Here is a 23,564-nt window from a genome sequence, read left to right as displayed (position 1 = left end):
AAGGCAATAACAACAGTAAAAGGCAACTCGGAGTTTACAGGCCTTGGCACAGACAGAGAGCCGCAGAAAGGGGTGCAACCGGCGCTGTGACTGCCCGGGGACCTGGAGGCAGGGGCTGTGCTGAAATCTGCCCATCTCAGCCGGCAGTCGGGCCAGGCCAGTGCTGGAGGAGGTGGCCTGGGGTTAGGGGGGGGGGCGGGGGGTCTGTTCCAGCACACAGGCTCTGCCTCGTAGCCCGTGCGGACGCTGCGGGGCGGTGCCGGGGGAGACGCCGAGCCCTGTCACCTGCTGCCGCGTCCTGACATTTCATGACGTATCCTGTGACTCGCTGCGTCCTGGGGGGGGGATTTTTTTTTTTCCCACAGATAAAGATTTTAACCAGGACCACTCCTAATGCAAGGCGATTTTTACATTTAAATCGTGGTTCTGAAGAGGCGCCTGGATCAGCCGGAGTCTCTCCCTCAAGAGTGGAACTGACAGATAGCAAATAAAAAAGAAAAGGTGGGAGAGGGGAAGATAGATGTGGAGGAGGAGGTCAGCACCAGAGCCCTTTCCAGCCTGGGATCCCATCCCGCACACGGTGACTGCTGGGATGTTAACAAGCGACCCAAGCACACCACGTTTTCAGTCCCTGATTTGGGCATTGCAGCAGCTCCATTCCTGTACTACTGACAGAATGAGGAAATCCTGGGAGGGGGGGGGTATTTTTTCAGGGGAGGGGGCAGGAGTTTCAGTGTAAGGCCCATTTAGATGGGCTGAACCGATGATATTCACGAGCTGCTCGATGGACGATGTCCATTTATCAGGTTGGACTGACGGTGCCCTGGCCCGTCCGGCTCTCCCTCAGAATCCTCCTCCAAGCCCTTTCTATAGCGCCGGCCGCCGGGAGTCGCAGCGGAGGAATAGCCGGGGGATTTACAGAAGCAGAATATTCACGGGCAGGTCACGGAGGCGAGGCGAGCGGCACAGCCGTGCCGCAGCCTCTCAGCAAAAGCAAATCAAAGCCAAGCCGTGCTGCAGCCGGTCAGCGAGGCAAGAAGCAGCGCGGGTGGGATCCAGTGACCCGGCAAGACAAGGCAAGGTCCGAGCGTGCTCCAGTGAGCCAGCAAATCAAGGCACCGCCGTGCTCCAGCGACTCAGGAGGTGGCACACCGCAGTCTGCGATTACTGTGGCACTGCTCTGGCAATGCTGAGGGTTTAGCACGCTGTAGCTCTGCTATTCCTATCATCTTCCTCTGGTGGGGGCCACTGTGCTGTCCTTAGGGCAAGTGCTACAGGCTAGTGCTTGCCAGCATCCTCCGCGCAGAGCAGTATAATGAGGGGCTTCCTGCCTGCATTAAAACGCTCCAGGACAAGACGGTTTTCTTGTAACTCCTGGTGCTCTGAGGGCGCCTTTCCCGTCTCCCGACCATGGGGGACACAGCAGCCCATTAACCCCCAGCTGGGGGGAAAGACTACTAGGAAGCTCCTTTCTCTCCCCACCCCCCTATAGTTTTGGGTAGAAAGCGGCTGGGACCTGTTTAGATACTGCAAGCTTCCTTTGCTAAGCAATTTGCAGCTCCGAGTGTGCCAAAGTACACAGGCGTGGAAGCCGGGCCGATGACTTCCTGCTCCGGCAAAGCGCAGGGCCAGAGAAAAAGCTCTCAGCAACCCCCCCCCCCCTCCCCCCAGCAGCTGTGGCCCTTCTGCTTCTTCCTCCGTGTGCACATCCTGCAACGGTCTCTGCGGGCAGAGGTGCGCGCTAGGGTCCCAGGAGCGGCGCTCACCTTACCGCTTTACATGTGGTTACGGTTTCAATCAGAGACGCACAGCTAAATGGGGAAACTGCCGCCACCCTTTCTTCATTTTTGGCTGCCGGCGCGCTCACCTCCGCCAGCAGCCCCGCGACCTCCCCTGCTGCTGCTGCTGCCCTCCCAGGTGTGCCGCCCCTTGCAAATACACCGTGTACACACCCGGTCACGCCAGCCCTGGCAGCACCTATGCCAGACAGAAACTCACAAAAGTATGTCTTGCATTTGTTGGATCTAGTTGGTCTGTCTTGGCCATAATGTCTCAAGCGACATGATGAAGCAATCGGATCCTCCTTCCATGTCAGAAAACTGATGACTCTTTTCCCAGGGGCTCAGGGGAGTTGTAGAGACGCCAAGTGAAGCCTTTCCCAGCCAAGGAAAAATGTTTCCCGTGTAGCCGGTCCCCTGTTTAGGCGATTAAGCTGCCACCAGGGGTGCTGCGGGTCCGGGTTTAAGTCCGGAGGGGAAGAAAAATTTATTTTCTGGGCCCCTGACACGGTCGGGAGCAGCAACACTCTCGCTGAAAGGTCTCCATAGGGTGCAACAATGTCCAGTGTAAGAGCAAGGAACCAAGATAAGTAAACTGGGTAAGAAATAAAGGTTCAAAGCAGTGTCCATCCATTCAGTGCAATCACTGGATACCAAAGGGAGGAATCAATCACAATCCACGATGGTGTTCAAAGTAAAGTCTTTACTGCAACTTAAAATAAAAAGTGTCCAGGCCAAATCACAAAAATCCAAGCCAGCATCAATGAGACTTTTAAGGCTTCCTTGTCCATTCCAGATCTTCTCTCCTCTCTCTTGCACCTTCATCCATGGAAAGTGCATCCTCACCACTGAGGGTGGGATAAGAGTGTAGCTCCAGCATTAACCGGTCCCCGGGCACAGAAATGGTAACTGGGTTCCCCTTCCAGACAAGGCAAAGCACTTCAACTGCAACACAAACTCTCAAAATCTTCCAAGTCTCACGAGGTCTGCTCCCAAAACCCTTAATCCTTCTCTTCACCCCCCGCTGTTCACAGCGAGCCTGGGCAAGAAGATCTTCGACCCCAGCTCATGGGATTCTGGGGTACGCCCTTCCCTCTGGACTGGTCAGTCCTCCTGGGGAAAAAGGGGCAGTCTGGAGCGGGAGTCACAAGTCATGGAAAATGCCGACTACCCAAGTTCTAGGGAAAAAAATGAAGGCAATCTTTTCTGAGCAGGCTTTTGTTTCAATATTCCGAAAATATTTAAGGCCCAATATTCAGTAAAACAGTAAGCAGATAAATTATCTGAATAAACTGAGCCAAATAACGGTGGTGGGGCCACTTGGCAATAGTGATCATAACATGATCAAATTTAAACTAATAACTGGAAGGGGGACAATAAGTATATCTGCATCTCTAACACTAAACTTTCATAAAATGAGGAAAATAGTTAGACAAAAACTGAAAGGTGCAGCTGCAAAGGTTAAAAGTGTTCAACAGGCATGGACATTGTTTAAAAATACAATCCTGGGGGCGCTGTCCCTATGTATTCCACGCATTAAGAAAGGTGGAAGAAAGGCAAAACGATTACCGTCATGGTTAAAAGGGGAGGTGAAAGAGGCTATTTTAGCCAAAAAAAACATCCTTCAAAAATTGGAAGGTTTATTTATTTATTTAGTGTAGTTTTTTCCTTGACCGACCATCATCAGAGATATCATGCCGGTTTACAATTAACTAGGGAGAAGGAAGGAGGAAGAGAGCAGTTACAAAAAACAGAGTCATAAAACTGGGAGGTGCGGGAGGAAGATGCACGGGAAAGAGAGCAGCAGGCAAGAAGAATAAGGAACCTTAATATGCAGTAGCAAAAAGCTATACAAGAGCAGATACAGTTACGGGAGATGAACAAAATGCAGCAGATCTTTAAAAAGTACGCAACGGGCGCAAACAAAAGTACACCGGATTTTACAAGATATCCGTCTAAATGGCTTTGACTATGGCCTTCTAAAGTTGTGTGCACACTCGGAGTCACCAGTTCACCCAGACCCTCTAGCACCTCACCATGAACCCCAAGCACTTCACCCACACCTCCCGCAAAAGGCAAGCGCGTTTTCATTTATGAGATCAGTTAGCAGGTGCAAGATTACGAAAACGTCTGGTAGTATATGCGGGTATATCTCTTCCAGAATAGCCAATTATTGATTTGTTTACGTATTCTCATACCCCAAAAATCCAATTCAGATTGACCAATGCGACTTACGACGACACAGTCATAAAATACGATCGAAGGAAAAATAAATAAAATACACATAAAATGCTAGATTAATAACAGCACTTCAAAATTATTATTTCCTAAAACTGCAGTTAGGCATACTTTATAAAATATCCGCGTCCAGGTTTCATTCTGGGTTATTGTGCGCGAATTCGTACAATTACTGTGTGTAAAATACACGTGCGTATTTTTTAAGATGGTTAAAGTGTGCGTGTTCCTGCGAGTATTTCAACGCACGCACATTCTTTTGGGGCTAAAACATGCTCCCGCCATACAGTTTATAAAATAATTAGCAAAGCTCTCCAGGGGCCCACATCTGCACGTGCATGGTGTACCGGAGACAGCTGTTGAGCATAAGGCTGATAGCACTGAGACAGCCCCTGCGCCCAAAAGTGAGGTGCACAAACTTGACACATCCATGAGGACTGGAAGCATGGCCTAGTGGTTAAAACATCCCACTTCTCCAGCACTCGTGACCTCCCTCATCCCGGGTGCGCCTTCTGGGGCAGGGGACGGTAACCAAGTTGTAACTAGCTGCGAGCTCCACATTGGCAAAGCAAGTAAAATGAAATCCAAACTCCAGATCCACAAGAGAATCCCTTTGGAAGGCTGGGAAGACAATTTAGCTGCAGAATGGATCGCACACTTCCTCCTGATCCCTGATCACCGCCTTTCCCCCGCCTCTGCTTACTTGGCAATCTCTCTCTTCCTTCTGAAAACAGTTCCCCGCCAGCCCTACTGGTGTCAGATTCAGCCATGGGCCGCGACCCCCACCGTACATTCTCCAATGTCCGCAATTAAATTCTCTGGACTTTTGAATTGTTTTTTTGGTGCAGAAATTTCCTCCTGATCCTATGGCGTTCCAGCTCCATCGGCTTCTGCTGAGCAACGGCACCGCGAGCCTTCGGGCGTAAGTACCCGGGGTATCCTTTAAGCGTCCCTAGGGCAGCCCCGAGTCTGCGCGATTCATTCGGGAACCCGGTGCGTGTGCACCCCTGCTTTCAAGCCAGTAGGAGTCACCGCTGAGCAGCGGCTGGAGCTGCCTCCCCATCCTCCTCAGGCCTAGCTGGGCCCGGGAACCGCACCCGGGCCCTTCCACGCGAAACACGGCCACTGAGCCTCCGGTCTGACGCATGAGTCGGATTCCACCGTTCGGCGACTCCGCCTGCCCGGCCGGCCCTCCCAGTTTTGCTTCCAGAGAGGGGCAGAATACCGAGGGCGCCCCCGAGTGAATAAAATCAGCTGGGGGCAAGCAAGCGCACTGCGACTGACTGCGCTGCATGCTTAAAAGCCTTCTCGTGAGACAAATGTACTCCCCTGGGCATCCAGTGGGGGTAACTACCTTAAACTGTAACTGCTTTAAGCCCCTGTTCAGCCGGCCAGGGTGGGCTCTCCAGCCCTCCTCGCGGGCACAGGCTTCCTGCTCCTCTGCTTCTGTCCACTAGGGGGGCAGCACGGTGCTGTGGCTGCCTGCAGAGGAAGCGCCCGTGCCCGGTGGCTCCCAGCTCCGAGCCAAGGCGGGCTGCCTGACTTCTGTCCGCCCCATGGGAGACTGCGAGGGGGCAGGCGGGAGCGGGAATCCCTGCCTGAGGGGGGGGGGGGGAGAAGGTTGCAGTGGGAAGAGATCCCCCGGGCACCCCCGCTGGGCCACGGTGGAAGTGGGCGAAGAGAGACGCAGTGGCATGTGCCAGGCCAGCCTCGGTGGCCAGAGGGAGAGCAGGCGGCAGCCACGGAGAGGGGAGGGAGGGGGGAGCAGCGGCAGGCGAGGGCCAGGAAGCAATTTGTCGCAGAGACAGAGACAGAAAACCCATAGGTGGCCCAGGAGCCGATCGCTTAAAAAACTTTACCCCCTGCTCCCAGTCAGCGCCAAAGCAATTCCTGGACCATGGGGGGGGGGGGGGGGGTGACTCCCGCTCTCCTCGGGATCTTCCCAAAATCAGGAGTGCGGCTCAGTTTTGCAGCAAGTGCAGTAACGGCCCAGAGACCCCTTCCGTGGCACCGGGGCTGGCGGGACAGAGCTTACTCGCCCATCTCGCCGCCTCCATCTTTGGTTGAAAAGGAAAAATCCCAAACGTGTCACAGTCGGGCTGAGAACCAGTGGCCAGTACTGGCGGGGCATTGCCTGAATTACTTCCCGACCGCCATGTTTGTCCCTTTGCTTCTTGCGCTAAACTGCTCCAAACCCAGCCAGTCAGCTTACCTCCCTTTGTGATGTTGGTGTCATGCACCCTCCTTAGGTAAATCAGTGCCTTCAGTGTTATCAGTGCAGTGTGCGTTCCTCTGGTAAATCATCTGTCAGTGTTATCAGTGCAGAGTGCAATCCCTTGGTAAATCAGTGCCTTTGCAGTGTTATCAGTTCAGTGTCTGCTCCTTGGGTATATCAGCACCTGTCACCGTTAACAGTGCAGTGTGTGCTCCTTTGGTAAATGTGTGCCTTTGCAGTGTTATCTGTGCAGTGTGCGTTCCTTTGGTAAATGTGTGCCTTTGCAGTGTTATCAGTGCAGTGTGCGTTCCTTTGGTAAATGTGTGCCTTTGCAGTGTTATCAGTGCAGTGTGCATTCCTTTGGTAAATGTGTGCCTTTGCAGTGTTATCAGTGCAGTGTGCGCTCCTTTGGTAAATGTGTGCCTTTGCAGTGCTATCAGTGCAGTGTGTGCTCCTTTGGTATAAAATTGATGCTCTCTCAGTGCTATTGGCTCTGTGCACGCTGTTCTGCTATATGCAGGTATAATTCTGTAAGATCTCATGACTTAATATCCAGTCAGGGGCTCTGCTTCTACATTCAGGGCCTGACCCATCACCGCCTTTTCCCACGGACACGGAATGTGAACATAACCCCCCTCTTCCTTCTGAAGATCCTTTGGCATTCACAGTACAGTCTGGGGTGCTCTGGACCTTGATGAGTTTCCACAGTTATGTGGTTTTTCCCCGTGAAGTCGTGTGGCCCCCGCAGGTTGTGTTGCAAACTGACGTCTTCGGGATGTGCCTTCCCCTTGCGAAGCAGAGAGCCTGGCAGGCAGCTGTTCTCCCTCTTCTCCTCGGAGTCTGATCAGCTTTGCTTTCTGTCCCGGGCCCGTGGCTAGAAAGCATTGTTCCCGAAGCCCAGCAATCCCAAAAATCCAGCATCTCCTCACATGAACCCACCCGAGCCTGCAAACAAGACGCCACAGTCCTACTGCTGAGTCCGCGAAACTAAATATCTGCCTTTTTCTCTCTCTCTAAAATTTTTTTTTTTTTTTTGCACAGCAACATCTGCTGCCGAAGAAACTTTTTTTTTTCTCATGGGGGGGGGGGGGGGGGAGAGGCGGGTGAGCAGGGGCTTGCACTGCTCTTCCAGTTCCTCCTGCAGTCTCTTTATTCAGTCCATAAAATCTGAGCGTAAAGCAAAACATGTGCTGAGAGCTGGCTGGGTGTGCCAGCGGGCATGGGACCAGCCTGGCACTCCCACGGTGAGACCACCCTGGGCAGCCTTCCCTGGAAAGCCCAGCGCGCAGGCCGGAGAGGAGACGCAGAGAGAGAGAGAGAGAGAGAGGTGCAGCTCCCGAATAAGCTGAGGCTGGACAGGCGCCAGCGCCCACCGCCACCCCCTCCGACTCGGCGGCGAGCGATTCGCAGAGCCTCTCGTGCCTGCCGGGGGGACGGGGGGGACAGGAAGCACCAGGGCATAGCCGGCTCTTGGGGGGGCTCGGGGGGGTCTCCTGGGTCACTTTGGGCTCAGCTTCTCTGAAAGCAGCAAAGGGGGCACACAATGGACTCCATCTGACAGAAGCTTTGGGTCAAACACGGCAAAGGTGGAGTCAACAGGAGATTGAAATGCGAGGACCCCAATTATTACCAGACCCGATGGCAAGGCAAAGTCTTAAAAGGGAAAAGCCGGAGAAGAAAAGGGAGCGAGCCCCCTCATCCCACGTGGACACAAACTGGAAAGAACCGAAGCGGGGGCTTAAAGAAGAGCGTAGTCTGACCACTGGGCATGATCCGGATGTTTCTGAGGCACGACGCCGTCCTTAGCAGGGATCAACGAGGTCCATATTCAGTTGGGCTTCTCCGGCTCAGCAGCCGGTGGAAGAAACAGGACCGCCAAGGCCGGGCCCAAACGCCAGGAAGAGCCCACGGCCTCCCTCCAGGAAGGGGGAATCACGTGGCGGCGCCGTGGGGATCTGAGCCCGCAACAGGCCCGGCGCACACGCGAAGGCGGCAGAGTGAAAGGAAACGGGAGGAAAGTCGAAAGGGGCAGCGGTTCGGGTGAGAAGGGGAGCAGAGCTCCAACCCCCACCCGGCTGAAGGCCTGGGAAAAACGGGACCGGAGAGAGAGAGAGAGAGAGAGAAGGCGAGCCTGGGGGCGAGCAGCACGTGCACGAAATCTCTGCGCTGGAAAAGGGTCCCAGGGGGGGGCAGGCAGACGGGTGAAAGGGGATCCGGCGCCGGCCTGAACTCGAGGGGGGATTTCCCCAGGTGACCCGGGCGCAGGACCGGCTTCATCACGAGCTCGTCTGTCACGGTCCGAAACGCGGCAGGCCGGGGCTGGCGCCACTTTGCTTGACCCGGCTCTGGGAGGTCATCGGCACGCTGGCGCACTTCTGGGGAGCTGGGGGGGGGGGGGGGAAATTGGCGACGGTAAACAAGGAAAACACGAGTCTAAGCGGAAGAAGGCAGAAGTATTTTTCAGGGTGAACGGTTTTATTGTCCATGCACTTTGGATTCTCTGCCTATTTGGCCAGGTGGAGCTTGGAGTTGAGATCAGGTGCCACAATCCAGTGCAAAACAGCCAAAAATAGAGCCTTCCTTATAGTACAGTCCTACTTTCCTGTCTTAAAAAGAAATCCCTGCACGGGGAATTCACGGCTTCAGAGGAGAGTGGTTTTCTGCTAACTCTCACCGGCAGGAAACACCGCACAAAGGAACAAAACACGGAGGTAATGTCACAGGTCCTGCGTTCATAATCTGACCGCAGAACCTAGGTAAAGGGCTCGTTAAACGTGAGGCGCTGATCACGTGACCTTTCAGTGCTGCTTCTCTTTCACTAGGAGAACTGTGCCAGATTGTAGCTGCAGGGAAAGTCACAGCCAACCCCTCCTAGTGTAGTGAACCAGAACACGGCTCTCACTGCCATGGTAGCTGCAGAAAGGGAATCCAACGCAGAGCTCAGGCCTGGGATTGTTCGACAGAGCTGGACAGGAAGAGCAACAGATTCCACCCCCCTAAGTCTATTAAAACAAAAGGATTAACATGTGCACGCTTTGGCGCGGGGCAGTGAGAAATGGTTTGCAGGGAGGGGGGAGGGGGCCAGAGCTGAGAGCCAGAGCAGCCTGGACAGACCCCAGGGAGGTGAGCGAGCACCCGAGGTCCAAGGCTACACTGCCGCTCCTCTGAAGAATCTGCACCGCTCAGCTCGAAGCTGGGCCCGAGCACTTCACGGCTTGCACAGAGGTGGGTGGGCGGGAAGAGGACGGTTCCCTTGCTCTGGAACTCACTCGGGCTCTTTCGGGTCATCGGGTCTGCGTGCTCTCATTTCCAGAGTGAACACAACTAATCCAATTAAAAAACAGTCGGTAGAAAAGATGCCTGCACTGCTTTAGCTGAACGGCCCTGGCACAGCAAGCACGGAAGCCTGGCAGGGAAGAGAGAGCTCCGGGTCACGCCCGCTGTCTCGCTCTGCCGTAGCCGTCACGTTCCTTTCCAGCCAGAGCCTTTCACAGAGCAGTTTTTTTGGGGTTTCTTTTAAAAAGGATGCTGTTTTCCCCCTTACTCCGTGAAGCTTGGCGCACGTCAAAGCGTGACAGAGAGCGACACCGACTGCACGGATTAACACCTGGATCTGTAAAACCATTAGACACCCTGCTTATCACGTCGCGGAGGACATGGAGAAGACAGAGGCATGCGCAAGGCTGCAGCCAAACTGGGCACAGTTCCTGGAGACCTCACAAAAAAAAAAAACCAGAGCGCTGAGAAGCTGCCCAGCCGAAGCGAGGCAGCAAAAAAAAAAAAAAAAAAAAAAAAACGATTTAAAACCAGGCCTTCCAAATGGTGAGATTTTGGTGGCAACAAATTTAGCTAATGAAACTCTTTTCTCCACTCAGTTTGCACTGGCCAACTGAATGTAGCGCTCATGGGAAAGGTGGACCCGTGGTGCTGCGGTGCGATTGGCGCCGCCCACTGCGCAAACCCACTAGGCCCAAACCGACAATTGGGGGAGGAGCCCTGCGGCGGGACGGGCTGGAGCTTCGCCTATACCAGCCGCCTCCCCTGCAGATTGAGCTCTTGGGTTCTGGAAGCCGGCAGGACGTAGGTGGGTCCCTGGGGCAATCCAGATACGAGAGTCCAAATCCAGGCGACGGTCCGGGCAGGTGGCAGACGGCAGATACGGATGCCAGGCCAGAGGTCGGGGCAGGAAGCGGAAAAGGGCAAGGTCAGTCCCAAGGCAGCAGGAAGACAAGACGAGGGGAACAGGAAGGGACAAGGTCTAAGACGGACAAGATAAGATCAGGCAGGACACAGTCGAAGCAGGAAATGAAGAAAACAAGACGGGAGCCGCACACACACACACCTAAGGAGTTCCAGCGAGGGAGCTGAAGGTGGAGGTGTGCTGGGGGCGTTTTGAGCTGTGTCAGCAGCAGAGGCCTGTAGCATGAAGGCAGGGATGAGCACGGAGGTTCACAGAGATGATGCACGGGCCGCAGATCGTAACACTGAGGAATGGGAACGTTCCCATAATAGTTCAAAATAATGAGTCCACGAAATTCTAACCTCAAGGTAATCCCTTAGGGCATCAAGGCTATCTTTGACCAGTGCAAGACTTCTAGTTCAGTCCTAATGTCAGAAAAGATGAGTCACAGTGTGGTCATGTGAGCAGGGAACCTCTACTGCAGGTGAATAGGAGGTAGGAAGAGGAATAATAGGAGGGGCAAGAAGGTGGTTATTATTGTGACTGTAGAGGAAATGGGATGAGGAGTGATAGGAGTGAGCAGGGTGATGGTGATTACTGGGGGTGTAGAGGAAATGGAGTGAGGAGTGATAGGAGGGGGCAGGGTGATGGTGATTACTGGGGGTGTAGAGGACACGGGGTAAGGAGTGATAGGAGGGAGCAGGGTGATGGTGATTACTGTGAGGTGAGGAGGGATAGGAGGGGCACGGTAATGGTGATTACTGGGGGTGTAGAGGACGTGGGGTGAGGAGTGATAGGAGGGGGCAGGGTGATGGTGATTACTGGGGGTATAAAGGACGTGGGGTGAGGCGTGATATGAGGGGGCAGGGTGATGGTGATTACTGGGGGTGTAAAGACATGGGATGAGGAGTGATAGGAGGGAGCAGGGTGAGAGAAAATTTGCATATTATGGAGGCAGTGCATGCAAATTTTCTCTCATGCATATTCATTGTGGATATCTTGAAAACCGGACTGGCTGGAGGGCCCCCAGGACAGGGTTGAGGACCACTGGTGTAGAGGACATGGGGCGAGGAGTGATAGGAGGGAGCAGGGTGATGGTGATTACTGTGAGGTGAGGAGTGATAGGAGGGGCAGAGTGATGGGAGGGGGCAGGGTGATGGTGATTACTGGGGGTGTAAAGGACGTGGGGTGAGGAGTGATAGGAGGGAGCAGGGTGATGGTGATTACTGGGGGGTGTAGAGGTCATGGGGTGAGGAGTGACAGAAGGGAGCAGGGTGATGGTGATTACTGGAGGTGTAGAGGTCATGGGGTGAGGAGTGATAGGAGGGTAAGGGTAATGGTGATTACTGGGGGTGTAGAGGTCATGGGGTGAGGAGTGATAGGAGGGTAAGGGTGATGGTGATTACTGGGGGTGTAGAGGACATGGGGTGAGGAGTGATAGGAGGGTAAGGGTGATGGTGATTATTGGAGGTGTAGAGGACATGGGGTGAGGAGTGATAGGAGGGTAAGGGTGATGATGATTACTGGGGGTGTAGAGGTGATTACTGGGGGTGTAGAGGTCATGGGGTGAGGAGTGATAGGAGGGGGCCGGGTGATGGTGATTACTGGGGGTGTAGAGGTCATGGGGTGAGGAGTGATAGGAGGGGGCCGGGTGATGGTGATTACTGGGGGTGTAGAGGACATGGGGTGAGGAGTGATAGGAGGGGGCCGGGTGATGGTGATTACTGGGGGGTGTAGAGGTCAAGGGGTGAGGAGTGATAGGAGGGGGCCGGGTGATGGTGATTACTGGGGGTGTAGAGGTCATGGGGTGAGGAGTGATAGGAGGGGGCCGGGTGATGGTGATTACTGGGGGTGTAGAGGTCATGGGGTGAGGAGTGATAGGAGGGGGCCGAGTGATGGTGATTACTGGGGGTGTAGAGGTCATGGGGTGAGGAGTGATAGGAGGGGGCCGGGTGATGGTGATTACTGGGGGTGTAGAGGACATGGGGTGAGGAGTGATAGGAGGATAAGGGTGATGGTGATTACTGGGGGTGTAGAGGACATGGGGTGAGGAGTGATAGGAGGGGGCCGGGTGATGGTGATTACTGGGGGTGTAGAGGACATGGGGTGAGGAGTGATAGGAGGGGGCCGGGTGATGGTGATTATTGGAGGTGTAGAGGACATGGGTGAGGAGTGATAGGAGGGTAAGGGTGATGGTGATTACTGGGGGTGTAGAGGACATGGGGTGAGGAGTGATAGGAGGGGGCCGGGTGATGGTGATTATTGGAGGTGTAGAGGACATGGGTGAGGAGTGATAGGAGAGAAAGGGTGATGGTGATTATTGGAGGTGTAGAGGACATGGGTGAGGAGTGATAGGAGGGGGCCGGGTGATGGTGATTACTGGGGATGTACAGGACGTGGGGTGAGGAGTGATAGGAGGGAGTAGGGTGATGGTGATTACTGGGGGTGTAGAGGACATGGGGTGAGGAGTGATAGGAGGGTAAGGGTGATGGTGATTATTGGGGATGTACAGGATGTGGGGTAAGGAGTGATAGGAGGGATCATGGTCACGGTTATTCCTTGGGGTGTAGAACGGTGTTTCCCAGCCCTGTCCTGGAGGCACACCTAGCCAGTCAGACTTTCAGGATATGAGACATGAATATGCATGAGGTACCTCTGTATATGCCTGCTCTGCAGATCGATCTCATGCATATTCACTGTGGAATGAGTGGGACGGGCGCCCCTGGGACAGGGCTGGGAACACTGTGGTAGAGGATACAGGGTGATGAATGCTAGCAGGAGGAGGTGAGGGATAATGGTAACCACATGCTTTGTGCGCTTGCTCACAGGCTTCAGTTAACTTTTTCACTATGAATTTGACGCTTATTCCAGAGCAGCTTTACCCCCAGTGAACAGATTTCTCCAGCTCCTGTACTCGTCCAGCTCCACTAGCCCGTCCCAGCTGCAGCCTTCAATCTCAGCCTTTCCCATGCAACCCCAGCATTACCTCTGGCTGAGGGGCATGGGATGCAGCTCTCTGGTAGCTTGGCACAAGCGCGTGCCTCAGTCAGCCAGTAGGGGTCGCTCCTGAGAAATGGCTGCAGCTCCCAGGCACCCTCGCTTTAAAGTCAAACTTTGCTGGTGGAAAGATAAGTCAGCCTGCAATTTAAAGCCAATTTCAAAACAGATTCCAAACTCTTTGGCAAAGAAAAATCAAATTAGGGTTGCACTAAAGAAGTCGTTTTTGTTCTAGGGAATTTCTGTTTACCCATAGAGCAGGTTCAGCACAGGCAGCGGAAGCTCACTCTCTCTGCCTCCCCGCCCTGCCAATGTGCCTCATTCCTTCTCTGGGGGTGGGGGGGACAGCCTGCAGGGGCGAGAGGGTAAATCACTCTCCGTGCCCAGGTAATCTTCGGCTGCAACAAAGGTGCCAGTGCCTGTTAAATTGTGAGCACTGGGGAACTGGACTGAGACCCCCACCAACTCATTTCAGTGGTGCCACCCTGAATCAGACCCAGCCGAGAGATGGAAGGCGCTGGGACCCTGTGCCAGCCTCCCGGGCCATCTAGTCCCCCCCCTGCTCTATAACTTGTGAAAAATGTAACACTATAATTAATGCCTTAGCTGCTGCCAATCTATCGAACGATATCCTGAAGGGAAAGGAAGACTCGGGCACGCAACTGTATGCAGCGAACAAAGCACGTGGCAGCGCACTCCCCAGCAGTACAAACTTTCCGGTGCACGCCACAAGCACATACAAAACAATGCTTCCTCGCCGTGCACGGGATCCTATTTCTGACCCCCCCCAAAGAAAAAGAGCGGCCAAGACTCACCACAAGCTCGGAGAACCTGGCATTCAGCTCCTCTGCCGGCGGGATGGGCACGGAAAACTCCAAGAACTGGAGAGGATTGTTGTCCTTGAGGTTGATTTCAGGGTGCTCGCTTCCCCCGAAGCAGCAAAGGAAGCCCAAGGCATGACGTGTCCTCTTCCGGGGAGCCATGGTCATCGTCCCAGCTGCTATCTACTGATCATGGTCTGCAAAGAAACAAGAAAGGGGCGGATGATTACGCAGAGGAAGAGGAACCGGTACAGGTCAGGGGACGTGCAGCGTTTTTCACAGGCGCTGTCCATTCACTTCTGGTCCCCCCCCCGTCCCCGTCCCCGAGGAAGAGGACGGGCCACGGGAATCCCGCTACCCAGAATTCTCTTTTACGCTCGCAGGACACACATTCAGGCCGATGCAATAAGTGGCGCGCGCGCGACTGAGCGCCGGCTGTCCTGACGCGCGCCCACCCACCTCTCCCGGTCGCGCGTTGCGGTATGCTAATGAGGCGCCAGGGGAAACTGTGCGTCCCTGGCCCCTCCTCGGCATCGGGTGCCCGGGAGAAGGGGCAGGGCGCGGGTTAGGAAAAAGGACGCTCAATTTTACGAGGGTCCGCTTTCCCTAAACTGTGCAGAGCCACGGGTTAGGAACATGAACGCTCGTAAACTGAGCGTCCGTCTTCTGAACCTGACCCGCCGTCAAGACCTTTTTTTTTTGTTTATTATTATGTTCCTGATTTCTGTGGTTCCTCCGACTTAATACTGCGCTGATATTAAGACAGAGGAACCGCAGAAAATAAGTCATTTCTGCATTTCTCTTCGACTTTCGGGGTTCCTGAAGACTTAACGCCAGCTCCGGGGCTGGCGTTCATTTTTGAGGTTAAAATATGTGCTTCGGGTGCACGGTGATTTTTTTACATCAGGAGGACTAGCTAATTAAACTCATTAACACGGCATTTACACGTGATGAGCGCTATTAGCTACGCGTGTTTTGGACACATCGATCCCCTTATTGCATCAGGAGCTATGGATGTGCTTCCAAAATTCACAATCCACAAGCTAATCACACAATCCACAAGCTAATCAATGAAGAAAATACTGATTGGTTAAACACTGCATTACGACTACATGTCCCCCAGAGAAATCTCAGATCAGCCAATAAAGCTCTACTGACCATACCTTCTGTAAAGACAGCTAAACTGACGCAAGTAAGGGAGAGAGCACTATCATTAGCCGGCCCAATATTATGGAACTCAATGCCACCCGAAATAAGATTAATGAGAGATCTAAAACTCTTCAAAAAAAAGCTTAAAAACATGGCTTTTCAAAAAAGATTTTCAAAGTGAGAATGGGGAATAGGTAGTACTAAGAAACAAGAAAAGGACTTATACACACAGGCAAAAAAGTCACCAGAGAACATATATGCGTTCTTTTTATTTTTATCATACTTAAGTATTAAGTTAAAGAATTACAGTATATCACATATATGGATAGTCCATAAATGGAATTTCAATACACATTGGGCCGGATTTTAAATGCCCTGCGCGCGTAAAACCGGCTGGATTTACGCGCACAGGGCCCTCGCACGCCGGCGCGCCTATTTTGCATAGGCCGCCGGTGCGCATACAGCCCCGGGACGCGCGCAAGTCCCGGGGCTTCGTAAAAGGGGCGGGGAGGGGGAGTGCACGGGGTCAGGGGGCGGTTTGGGGGCATGGCGCAGGCCCGGGGGCGTGGTTGAGGCCTCCGGACCAGCCCCTGGGTCGGGTGGTGGCGCGCCAGCAGCCCGCTGGCGCGCGCAGATTTACGTCTGCTTTCAGCAGGCGTAAATCTGCCAACAAAAGGTAGGGGGGTTTAGATAGGGCCGGGGGGGTGAGTTAGGTAGGGGAAGGGAGGGGAAGGTGCGGGGGGGGGTGGAAAGAAAGTTCCCGCCAAGGCCGCTCCGATTTCCGAGCGGCCTCGGAGGGAACAGGCAGCGCGCGCCGGGCTCGGCGCGCACAGGTTGCACAAATGTGCACCTCCTTGCGCGCGCCGACCCCGGATTTTATAAGATACGTGCGGCTACGCACGTATCTTATAAAATCCAGCGTACTTTTGTTCGCGCTCGCGCAAAATTATAAAATCTACCCCTTTACATATAGCATATAGTATTTGAATCATGTATCTGAACAATTTCGGCACCTACTGGTTAAATTACAATCTATTTCGAATTTATTCATGTGCCTATTTGTAAACCGTTGTGATGGTATATCACCGAAAGACGGTATAGAAAAGTTTTTAAATAAATAAATAAATGCATGTCCAACCGCGGGTTAACCTGTGCGCCAGCCTGAGCGCAAGGTGTTGCATCGGCCTGCCTGAGCACTCTTTATCGGAACACAGTGGGTGAGCGCAAAACGGGGACGCTAACATTTGCTTGGCGCCCACCCTTGTGTCTTGCACCCTTTAGTGGCGCCTACAGACAAGCTGAGGGCATGAAGGGACAGCAGTAAGTTCGGCCTTTTCCAGTATACCTCGAATCCTGCCCTCTGCCCTTTTACATCTGCCCTTCTCGCCCATGTAGGATCATGAAATGCGAGGACTTCCATGTGCGCGGAAAGAGAGTTAGGCGTCAAGAAGCAGCGCACGCTCCCTGCTCACCCTTCAGTCCCGTCCGAGAGCAGTTTGCTGTGCGTTCTTAATGTGTGAGAAAAAAATACTTTTGAGAATCAGCTTTAGCGAGTGCCAGTGCGCGCCTCTATCCCCAGCCCCTCAGACAGGGCAGTACAGGCCACCACCAGTCATGTATTCCCCCGTTAAATGGATGCCTCGGACAGTTTCTAAAGTTTATTTGTGTAGTCCGGTAGCTCTCGTGTTTTCAATACCCTCCTGATCAGCCAGAAGGGGTCTGACTTGAGGTGTCACTCTGCTTTTACAGTCATCTTGAGGTTCCCGAGTTATTCTACTTCCAAAATTAAAGCAAAGGATCACAACCTTTAAAACAAAATCTGCAGTTCCTATCCACTCCACCCACCAGCAATAGGACACGAGTGACTTCTTACAGGTAACGGTTAACAGTGAGGCAGATATCAGTTGCCAGCCTCGGCCCTTGAGGGCTATATTGGGCTCACGAACGAAGCACTGGACGGTTTCCACCGTTTTCCAATGCAAGACGTCACTTAGTACCCATGCAGCACTTCTGGGTCGGGTCCTTGAAGCATCCCGTATCCGACTGATCTTTCACTGCACTAAATGTGCAGGTAACACCCCGACATCTCCCTTAAGACGAGGCTCAGCTGTTTCCAGAAAGCACCCTAAAAAAACAAAAAACAACCCACTCCTCCTTCCCAAACCCGTCCTGGAGATCCCACAGCCACTCGGGTTTTCGGGACATCCATAATGAATATGCATGAGATGTATTTGCATATCACGGAGACTCAGTAAATGCAAATTTATCTCCTGCATATTCATTGTTGGATCTCCTGAGAGCCCAGCCGGTTGTGGGGCCCCCAGAACAGGCTGGGGAAGCCCCGCTGGGTGAGTCCAGCATTCACCCTGGCTGGCAGGCACCAGAAATGCACAACTACCTCTGACTTACAGCCTTCCCTGAGAGACCATAGCAGCTTTGCCTTCCTGTCATTTTATACGTAAACTCAGAAACCGTGCAATAGATACTCAGCGCTATTCAGCCCGACAAGCGGGACTCGTGTGGCTAAGAAGAGGCCACGTTCAGTGGCCACCGCTTAGCTGTAGAAGTCCCTTGCACGGCTAAAAGTTACACGCAGAAAAGGGAGGTGGGTACTGGGCAGATCGGGGGCGGGGCAAGCTAACTGCCGATATTCGGAGTTAGCCGCCTAAGTTAATGTCTATGTTTAGCCGGATAGATTAATCCTGATAAGTGCATATGTATACACACACACACACACACACACACACACGCGTGTATTCAGCAGCTTCGCCGTGCCACTGGATATCCATGGTAACCGGCTAAGTTACTTACACGGACAGCCTGGAATAGCTACCTCCATTTAAGAACATAAGACATAAGAACATAAGAACAAGCCATACTGGGTCAGACCAAGGGTCCATCAAGCCCAGCATCCTGTTTCCAACAGTGGCCAATCCAGGCCATAAGAACCTGACAAGTACCCAAAAACTAAGTCTATTCCTTGTAACCATTGCTAATGGCAGTGGCTATTCTCTAAGTGAACTTAATAGCAGGTAATGGACTTCTCCTCCAAGAACTTATCCAATCCTTTTTTAAACCCAGCTATACTAACTGCACTGACCACATCCTCTGGCAACAAATTCCAGAGTTTAATTGTGCGTTGAGTAAAAAAGAACTTTCTCAGATTAGTTTTAAATGTGCCCCATGCTAACTTCATGGAGTGCCCCCTAGTCTTTCTACTATCCGAAAGAGTAAATAACCGATTCACATCTACCCGTTCTAGACTTCTCATGATCTTAAACACCTGTATCATATCCCCCCTCAGTCGTCTCTTCTCCAAGCTGAAAAGTCCTAACCTCTTTAGTCTTTCCTCATAGGGGAGTTGTTCCATTCCCCTTATCATTTCCTGGGTCTCCCCTTCAGGGCGGCATGGGGGCAGCATTACTGTGTCCCAACCAATGTCTAAAAGGAGCCCAGAATTAGGCAAAGGCAACACAGGTAACTGCCCAAACGCCCAGGCCAAAGAGGAGCTGGCGGCAGCAGTGCAGGTGACAGGGCTATCGCTGTGGCACGCGCGCGGGGAAGGAAAGTGCCAGCGCCTGGCAGTCTCTAGGGTCTCCCTCCTACCTGGGAATTCCTTTACCTAGGGTGGGGGGGGGGCCTTCAGATCCAGGCGCCCCCTCCCATTTACTCTGCCTGCTGTGGGCTGTAACTGTTAAACTCTCCTCAGAGCCGCTCCGGTTATTCCCGCCTACAATAATCTGTAGGTGAAAGTATCCGAGCACGGGCGACGCCGACAAGGATCCTGCACAGGGCAAAGACGATGGCTTCGGTTCAACAAAACCCGTTCAGCTTTACAGCCCGCACTTTGGCAAGGTTTACTGGCGGAATTTAACCACCCCGCACTTTGGGGGCCGGCTGGTGAAAATGCCAAATGGGACCCCGACTTCTGGGCATGAACCTGCAGGGTTTGTGGTTCAACAGTCAAGACGCTGGTGCGTGACGACGGCGGCCATTTAATTCAGAAATCTGATTTCAGCAAGGAGTCATGACTTGCACATCGCAACTAAACCATGGCCCCCCCCACCCCCACCCCCGAACCAGCATAGCTAATGCAGCTAAAATCAGGCTGAAAAGCAAGGGGAACAGGACAGAGACCTGCTCCCCCCCCCCCCCCCCCCCCCGTCACTTGAAAACAACGGCTCAAAGAGAAAAGATTGAAACGCAGCTCCTCAAGGTCTATGGCAGGGGTGGGCAAACTTTCCTGTGCTGGGGCCACCTTACAAGTTATTGAGTGCAAGGATGGCTGGGGCTGGGGGAGGGGGAGGGGGGGTCATCCTTGGAGCTCCTCGGCACAGCACTCAGACCCCCAGCACGTGCTGCAGGCATTTCGGGATCCAGCAGGCTTAAGCAGCACCCGAGGAGCCCCTTCACTCATGGATCCCGACCTTCAACCCGACAGGTACGAGGGGCAGTTTTCCCAGCGAGCAGACCACGTCACCTCAGTCACAAATGCAGGCCATAAAGTATAAATAGTAAGGGGCAGACACAAAGCTGGACAGGAAACCGCTAAAGGCCAGACTCATATGCAGTGCAATAATGCAAAAACACAAATCTCACCATTCCTCATAAAACAAAATCAAGAAATATAAACCAATCACCATACTAATAAAAAGCACATTGCAAAACAGATGACAATAGAACACCAGCTAATAATTAATAATAAAGATAAAAAAAACCCTTTAAACATTGCCCTCTCTCCATACCTAGAAACTTTTAATTTCTGGTCACCCTGAAATTGTAGAGGATTAGTAGGGGGAAGGAGAGGAGGGACACACAGATTTCCTCCTTTCTCTCTCATATACAAACACAAGTTCACACACCCACCTACACACACACACACACACTTTCTCTCTCATGCACCCTTCTACCCTCTCTCCTTCTCCCTTCCCTCTTCTACTTCATCCCCTTTTCCACTATTTCCTCTCCCTCACCTTCATTCACCCTCCTTCACTTTCAACCCCCTCACCCTCTTCCCTTCCCTCTGTCACTCCCTCCCTCACTTTCACTCACCCTTTTCCCTTGCTTCATTACCCTTCCCTCTCAGTCACTCATCCCTCAGTCACTCCCTCCATTCCCTCCCCTTTCACTCATTCTTTCTCCCATTCACTCCCCTCTGTTAGTCATCCTCCCACTCAATCCCCTTCCCTCTCAGTCACTCATCCCTCAGTCACTCCCTCCATTCCCTCCCCTTCCCTCACTCTTTCTCCCATTCACTCCCCTCTGTTCCTCCCACTCAATCCCCTTCCCTCTCAGTCACTCATCCCTCAGTCACTCCCTCCATTCCCTCCCCTTCCCTTTCAGTCACTCACTCTCCCATTCACTCCCCTCTGTTCTTCCCACTCAATCCCCTTCCCTCTCAGTCACTCATTCTTTCTCCCATTCACTCCCCTCTGTTCCTCCCACTCAATCCCCTTCCCTCTCAGTCACTCATCCCTCAGTCACTCCCTCCATTCCCTCCCCTTCCCTTTCAGTCACTCACTCTCCCATTCACTCCCCTCTGTTCTTCCCACTCAATCCCCTTCCCTCTCAGTCACTCATTCTTTCTCCCATTCACTCCCCTCTGTTCCTCCCACTCAATCCCCTCCCTCTCAGTCACTAGCCTCTCTCTCCCACCCACTCACTGATTCCCTTCCCTGACACCACCTCCCTCTCAGTCACTCACCCTCTCCTTCTCCCTCATTCATGTGCCTTCCATTTCACTCACCATCCTCACCATTTCCCACTCCTCCCTCTCTGTCTCTTCCCTTACTCCCCTATTACTCCCCACTCCTCACAGCAGTGTGGGGCCTCTCCTCACTGGCAGAGGTTGGTATCCCCACCATTGCCAACATACAGGGTCTCTCCTCTCCTCTCCTCCCATGAATGTTTCAATTGGCACTAACAGCAAATGTAAGAGCCAATCTCAATATTTATACAGAGGAAAGGCAGACAGACAAGCGCAGACGCTCCCCTGCCCACCCACCCTCGTGAAGAGAGATCGTGTGCTTACCTCCTCCCTCTCTGTGGGTGCCGACGTCATCAACAAAGGCCAGCACCCAGCCTCCTGTCATTCAAAGGCAACTGCTGCACGGGCCTTTGTTGATGACATCAGCACGCGACAAACATCGCGGGCCACACCTAATGTTAATTTTCAAATGTTTACCGGGCCAGGCAGGCCTGATTTGGCACGAGGGCCTGGTCTATGGTATCAAATGCTGTGCGCCTATCAATAGATCTATTAGCACAGTCTCAGCGCTAAGCTCCTTTCTGAATTCGGATTGTCTGAGATGAATTTACCTTCTCTAAGTAGTCGGTAATTAATTTCACAACAAGTAGCCGGAGCTTAAATTCAACCTGGTCAAAAAATCATCTTTTTTTTCCCCAGTGAAGGCAAGAATTAACTATACCTGTCAGCCATTCAGATAAAAGTAATTCTGTATTCTTTTACAAGAAAAGTAGGCAGTGGGTTCAGATCAGATGTGGAATTTCTCATAGAAAAGAAAAAGTCTTTTCAGAACGGCGTTCAAAGCTTTCCATCGACTCTTACTAATACAGTGGGTCACTGGAGACAGTAACGCAACATTCCTAAGGAAGAGTCATTAACCTTGAGAACATTACGAATGTCAAAGGTCCTGCTAGACGTGAGAATTCAGTCTGAATAATATCAATTTTTTTCTTCAAAATAACTTGGAAAGTCTTCTGCTCTCTGAGCCAATAGGCACTTCAGCTTTTATACTTGGTAACTGAGACACAGTTTTAAAAAGTTGCTTGGCAGGATTGACTGCCTGGCCTAACTGATGTATGGTAGTAGCACACTTAGACCTCTTCATTTCTAATTTACATAAAGATTTATTCTGATCAGACATGGTTTTTCTCCATAATGTTGTACCGGCCTTCGTAATAATCTTAGTCCAGGATGACACCGCTTCCGATGAACACGAGACTTATTTAGATGTTTAAGAGTGGGCGACTTTACCGAAAGTGGATCTTATTTATTTATTTAACACTTTTTTATACCGATATTAGTAGCTACATCATATCGGTTTACAGCAGAACTGAAGGTAGAAATTACATTAAACGGGTGCAGAGAAGGGATTAAATAGGAACAAAGATATAGCATGGAACTGGCAAACAAGAAGAACAGGCTGCTTGCAATCACAAAACAAGGAAACAAGATAAAACATCTTAACGTAACTTAAAAGAGATTTCTGCTGCTGAACCTGAGAAGTGGGAGATGGATCACTGAAATTAGGGGGAAACCGTTGCAATTCAGTCATCAGGTTTTCCAAGTCAATATCTCTGAGGTTCCAGCATCTCTTCCTGAAACGACTATTTAATTTCACAATTTTCTGACATCGTACCAAAAAAACCCCCAAAAAACTAAAAAGATAATGACCGGATCAAGAAACGAGACCAGGAGGAAGGCCTCTGCAGAATCTCCATAAATGCTGGAGCAAAACTGAAAGTCCAGCATTTGGCCTTCTGAATGAGTGGATGATCTGACGTGTGGTATGAAATCTAATTCACATGAGCTCCTGGAACAGAATTATCAGCATGCGCGTTAAAGTCACCAGCGATAATTAAATGATCACGTTTTGCAGCACGGTCTAAAACGAATGCAATGGTTTCATTACGAGAAGGTTTAGACCTGGAGGATTATAAACAATGAGAACCCAATAAGGGGGAGTGGAATCAGGCTTAACTTCCAGGATCTTATACCTATTATTAAATATAACAGCTCAGGTAATCACCATCCTAAGTGCTTGTTTCGCTGATACAGAGAAGTTGCAAATCATGCTGTAAAACAATCTCATGGATCAGTACATATTTAGCTACCAGAGAACATACATTAAACAGTCCAACCTTAATTACCTCAGGGAGCTGAGATTCAAGCTTCCTGACAGAAACACGAGGAGGAGAAGTAAGTCCCAGCTGCCTAGCACTAGGATAACACGGGAACAAAACGTTACGTCTGTTAACAGTCTTGCCCCCATTATAACCAGAATCGAAGACACAGCATCAAGCGAACAGAAAAGTGCAAACGAAAGCCAAAGAAAAGATAATCTCTAACCCAGGGCATAAAGCATGACCAGAAGGATGTCAACCGAAGACTTTAGCAGATACAAAGACAAGGCTGAAGGAGCAGGCCCAGGAGCCTTTCTAAGACA

At 52.0% G+C, this 23,564-nt stretch overlaps 1 protein-coding gene across 1 annotated transcript in view; it reads right to left on the bottom strand.

Annotated features, from left to right (window-relative positions):
- Positions 1–23,564, bottom strand: part of DAAM2 (dishevelled associated activator of morphogenesis 2) — a 443,570-nt gene that overhangs the window by 348,576 nt on the left and 71,430 nt on the right. Inside the window, exon 2 of the mRNA XM_029592931.1 lies at positions 14,221–14,423. Within this exon, the coding sequence (XP_029448791.1) occupies positions 14,221–14,394 (174 nt within the window). The 5' untranslated portion in view covers positions 14,395–14,423. The remainder of the gene's footprint in view (positions 1–14,220; positions 14,424–23,564) is intronic.

Source organism: Rhinatrema bivittatum, chromosome 3 (genome assembly GCF_901001135.1).
Source record: "Rhinatrema bivittatum chromosome 3, aRhiBiv1.1, whole genome shotgun sequence".
In the NCBI taxonomy this organism is placed as follows: Eukaryota; Metazoa; Chordata; class Amphibia; order Gymnophiona; family Rhinatrematidae; genus Rhinatrema; species Rhinatrema bivittatum.
Note: the sequence above shows the minus strand (reverse complement) of the source record. Positions and strands in the feature narration are given on the sequence as shown.